At 40.5% G+C, this 5,372-nt stretch overlaps 1 protein-coding gene across 1 annotated transcript; it reads left to right on the forward strand.

Moving 5' to 3' along the window:
• Positions 1-396: 396 nt before the first annotated feature.
• On the forward strand, positions 397-2,313 carry DDX53 (DEAD-box helicase 53). Its single transcript, XM_041741179.1, has one exon. The coding sequence runs from the start codon at positions 397-399 to the stop codon at positions 2,311-2,313; it is 1,917 nt and encodes a 638-aa protein (XP_041597113.1).
• Positions 2,314-5,372: the final 3,059 nt, after the last annotated feature.

A 5,372-nucleotide genomic window follows, 5' to 3' on the forward strand; every position in this document is an offset into this window, starting at 1 on the left:
CTAGTCTTAGCGAATTGCTTCCAAAGAATAGAATAATCATAATTATCTATTAGTACTGTAATGGAAAGGGAGAAATAATTTTACAGCGCGGAAACCCTGGGTAACACTACCTGAGTACCAAGATTATCACCGGCGCGTCACATTACAGCGTCACTTTAAATTTTGTGTCACAGGGGCCTGCCTGCCTCATGCAAATATCAAGGCCTGTGATTGGTCAGGCCCATAAAGCCCCTGCCACCACGGCACAAAAGGAGACCCTTCAAAAGGGTGGCGCAGCTACTCACCAGTGCCATGGCCCGCCCCGCTGGCCTCGCGCCTGAAGAGGAGGAGCCCTCGCACCACATCTTCCCACTCTAGGTAGGCGAGTGGCCAACACCGGCGTTACCCCCCTCAGCCATGGCCTGGGCCCCAGAACACAGAAAGGCAGACCCTCAGCCTCGAGATCACAGGGCCTACCGGGAGCGCGGAGGCGGTGGCGGCAGCAACAGCGGAAGTGGGGGCGGAAGTGGCCGAGGCTGGAGCGGCCCCTCGGGCTACGTGGACCTTAGGGCCTCAGGCACCAGAGAACCACCTCTCTGCTTTAGATTAAGGAACAATATGATCGGTGTGGTGATTGGTCGTGGTGGAGCAAAGATAAAAGACATCCAGGCCAGGACAAACACCAAGATACAGATCATAAAAGGTGACTCTGAAGCAGAGGTAAAAATTTTTGGTGCCAGGGACATGAAAGCCAAGGCCAAAGCAGCTATAGAAGCCCTTGTTGAGAAACAAGAACGCAGCTCCAGTTCAGAGTCCCGGGTTGAAAGTGCCGCACCTCAGCCCTCTGCCACAAGGGAGTTTCGTGCGGAGAGCACTGGTGGTAGACAAGTTCAGCCACTGATAGACTGGGATAAAATCAGGGCAGAAGTTGCAGGGTGGGAAAAAAGAAAATGGGCAGATTTACCACCCATTACGAAAAATTTCTACGTAGAATCTAAAGCCACAAGCTCGTTGTCTAAAGTTCAAGTAGACCTCTGGAGAAAGGAAAATTTTGATGTAATGTGTGACGACCTGAAAGATGGTAAAAAGCGCCCCATCCCAAATCCTACCTGTACATTTCAGGATGCTTTCCAACCTTATCCTGAACTTATGAGGAACATTAAAAAAGCAGGTTTTCAAAAGCCAATGCCAATTCAGTCACAGGCGTGGCCAATTATTTTACAAGGAATAGATCTTATTGGAGTTGCCCAAACTGGAACAGGCAAAACTTTGGCCTATTTAATGCCTGGCTTTATTCATCTCAATAATCAACCAATATCGAGAGAGGAAAGGAATGGACCTGGCATGCTAGTCCTTACACCCACTAGAGAATTAGCTCTTCAGGTAGATGCTGAATGTTCTAAGTATTCATACAAAGGTCTTAAAAGTATTTGTATATATGGTTCCAGAAATAGAGAACAACAAATACAAGACCTTACCAAAGGCATAGATATCATTATTGCAACTCCCGGAAGACTGAATGATCTGCAAATGAATAACTTAGTCAACTTACGAAGCATAACATACTTAGTCTTAGATGAAGCAGATAAAATGCTAGATCTGGGGTTTGAACACCAGATAATGAAGATCTTATTAGATGTGCGCCCAGATCGGCAGACTGTTATGACAAGTGCAACTTGGCCAGATACCATTCGTCGACTTGCTCAATCTTATTTGAAACAGCCTATGATGGTGTATGTTGGTACTCTGGACCTAGCTGCTGTTAATACCGTGAAGCAAAATGTAATTGTTACCACAGAAGAAGAAAAACGATCTCTTATCCAAGATTTCCTACACAGCCTGTCACCCCAAGACAAAGTCATCGTGTTTGTGAGCAGAAAACTTGTTGCTGATGACTTATCAAGTGATTTAAGCATCCAGGGCATACCAGTGCAATCACTGCATGGTAACAGAGAACAGTATGATCGTGAGTATGCTCTGGAGGACTTTAAAACTGGAAAAGTGAAAATATTGATTGCTACTGATTTAGCATCCAGAGGTCTTGATGTTAATGATGTCACACATGTATATAATTATGACTTCCCATGCAATATTGAAGAATATGTACATAGAGTTGGGCGTACTGGAAGAGCAGGAAAGACGGGTGTATCAATTACCCTCATAACTCAAAATGATTGGAAAATCGCTAGCAAATTGATTACGATTCTAAAACGAGCAAATCAGAGTGTCCCGGAAGATCTTACAGCAATGGCTGAGCGATATAAAATGCATAAACAAAAAAAGGACACAAGAAAAAGATCAAAATCGCATGGAAAAGCCACGGAATTTTATTGATACCAACACTGAAGAGTTTTACTACACTACTCTAAGATTGAAGATCTATTAAACATTCGTAGTTTTCAAGATACATAAGTATTAGAAACACCTTAAAGCAGGTTAAAACATCTTTAACTTGCTGTTTACCAGTTCTTAAATACAAAGCTTTCAATATTGTGTATGTTCCCTAATAAAGTCGAAAGTGTTTGAAAAAAAATTAAATGTTATGTGTTTTTTTTTTTTTAGACAGAGAATGCATGAGTGGAGGGGAGGAAGGTGGGGGAGGAGGGGGGTGAAGTGGCAACAGAAAGGAGGAGAGGGAGGGGAGCAGATACTGAGAGGAAGGGGGAGGCAAAGGGGGAGAGGAAGGCTGAGAGGGAGGGGAGAAGGGAGGCAGGGAGAGGAAGGCAGAGGGGGAGGGATACGCAGATAGGGAGGGGAGAGAGTGAAAGGGGAGAGGGAGAGAATCTCAAGCAAGCTCCATGCCCAGTGCAAACCCAATGCTAGGCTCCATCTCACAACCTGAGGTCATGACCTGAATCAAAACCAAAATTCAGACATTTAACAGACTGAGGCACCCAAGCACCCCTTATTTGTGGGTTAAAGTCTAGTTTCTTTTATAGCCTGCCATATCCATCTATGTTGTCTCTAAAAGATTGGTAGCAAATAACAATGGTGCTTTTCTTGCTTTAAAAAGTCACACTGAATTGAAACAACTTTCATCAAGTTTATCCTAGTCAAAATATTCTATTTTCCCCTAGCAGTGCCACAACAATCCCTAAAAATACCTCCATTAACATTCCCTAATTTGAAAAAATTCATTTGAAAATAAATGGTCAACCTTCTAGAACATTCCATGATTCCATTTTTTTCAGATAGATGTGACTAGCTGAGCATGGTGTCTGACTCACTGGGAATCAGATCTTCATACCAACTCTATCACTTATCACTGGTTGAAAATTCTGAGGAGGAAAAATTCTGAAGAGGTCACTTATCTTCTGTAGGCCTCACTTTAAGAAATTGGGATGGTAAAAAAATAAAATTAAAAGAAATTGGGATGGTTATATTAGAAAATTTTAGGATCCCCTTCACCATTAAATTCTATATTGTAACCAAAAATTGTGTAACCCAGCCATTACTAACACTCTTTTCTATTTTTCTGTTTTTTAACACCTTATTTTCTAATGTAAGAAGAAAATCACATTCTCATTTAACAAATTGAACAATGAAACCCTTTTTAATGAGCAGAATAGTACTTCCTGCATTTTTATTGATTTTTGAAATGTGACTCACAGATTGTCTTTATTTTCTCTTCTTGTATTTTATTTTTCGATCTGTCTGGAAAAGGCCCAAACTTCATATACACATAATGAAAAAAATTAATGTGAAAGTAAAATATATCTTATATACTGGGAAAAACATTAAAAACTCGACCAAATGACACTTTTGGCAGAGGAACCAATTCTAGTTGAAGTCTTAATTTCCAATTCTGTCTAGAATGCTTTATTTAGAAGCAATATGAAACTTCTCAAATTGCAAGAGGTCCTTCTAATGACACTAAAGTTTAAAATTCAATGTTTATAAGAATATTATCAAGCCTTACAATCTCAGGCAAATGTAAAAAACTAATGTAACCATCTTTTTTCCTAGCATACCCAGCTGTGACCACAGTCAGTAAAATTAAGTGAAATAAAGAGGTAAATAGGTATAGGAGTTTGAGGTTAAAGTCTGGCTAACAGGCTCTTAATATAGGCTCAATATCTCGATGAAATTCTTGATAAAAATGGTTAGCATTTTTGAGTGTCTAAAATATAAAAAGGTGCTTTGTCTAATAATCTATAATCTTTATAAAAAACCCATTCAGAAGGAAATCTTACCCCTATTTTTCAGAAAATGAAACAGGGCCAGAGGAACTAACTTGCTTTACTAAATCTGGTTAAAAAGGAGTTAAGTGATACTTTAACCCAGATGTGCCTGATTCCAATATTTACATTCTTTTCATTTTAATACAGTTAATATGTACAAGACAATATTAACCAGGGGCATTTTTGCCCCTCCTCCAGTAGACATTTAACCATACGTGGAGATAGCATTGGTTTTTTATTGGAGAGGGTGGGAAGGTGCTACTGGCAGCTAGTGGGTAGAGGTCAGGTATAATGATGAACACCTGAAAATCTACAGGACAGCCCCACACAACACAGAATCTTTTGGCACAAAATTTTATTGGTGCTGAGATGGACAATCCCTGAAAAACCATAAACAAAACCACAAAAACCAGTTGCATAGTAATGAGGAAAGGACTTCAGAGGAGAAAAGAGGGTTTATAAATGAGATCTTACAGGTTGTGAAGAATAAAGTCCCCACAACCTTCCTATTCTTGGTATAATCTGCATCATTGGTTCTCCATCAGAGCCAATTTGACAATGTTAAGAGACAGATTTGGTTGTCACAACTCAGGGGCAGTGTATTAGCATCTCCTTGGTCAAGACCAGGGGTACTGCTAAACATCCCACAATGCACAGGACAACTCCCCAAAACAAAGAATCATGTAGCCCAAATGTCAGTAGTGCTATAGCTGAGAAACCTTGCAATAGATTAAGCAAAACACCACTCCTCAAACTCAACTGCGGAGAAACCAAGAAGGGAGTGAAAACAAAGAAAAGGTATTTCTTACTTTTGCACTGTTCAACATAAAACCCTCCACCGACCTTTCTGTCTTTGGTATCACTCATGTCAGTGATTCTCAGAGTTGACTTGCCCCCTTGGGGACATTTGGAATGTCTAGAGACATTTTTGGTTTGTCCCTCCTAGGTGGCAAGATTGTTATCGGCATCTAGTGGGTACAAGGCAGGGATAAACATCCTATAATGGACAACACAGGGCAGCACCAAAATGATGGACTTCCCAGCCCAAAATGTCTATGATATTTGATGTCAAGAAACTGTGGTTTACATTGATTAACAAAAGTTTTGTGAGTGAATTGGGTTTTTGTTTTTTAGAAACTCAAAGAAATATGATTTCTGCATCCAAACTATAACAGAGCAAAAGCAGGTCACTGAGCATGAATTGAGACAGGA

The sequence above is a fragment of the Vulpes lagopus genome, chromosome X (genome assembly GCF_018345385.1).
Source record: "Vulpes lagopus strain Blue_001 chromosome X, ASM1834538v1, whole genome shotgun sequence".
Taxonomy (NCBI): Eukaryota; Metazoa; Chordata; class Mammalia; order Carnivora; family Canidae; genus Vulpes; species Vulpes lagopus.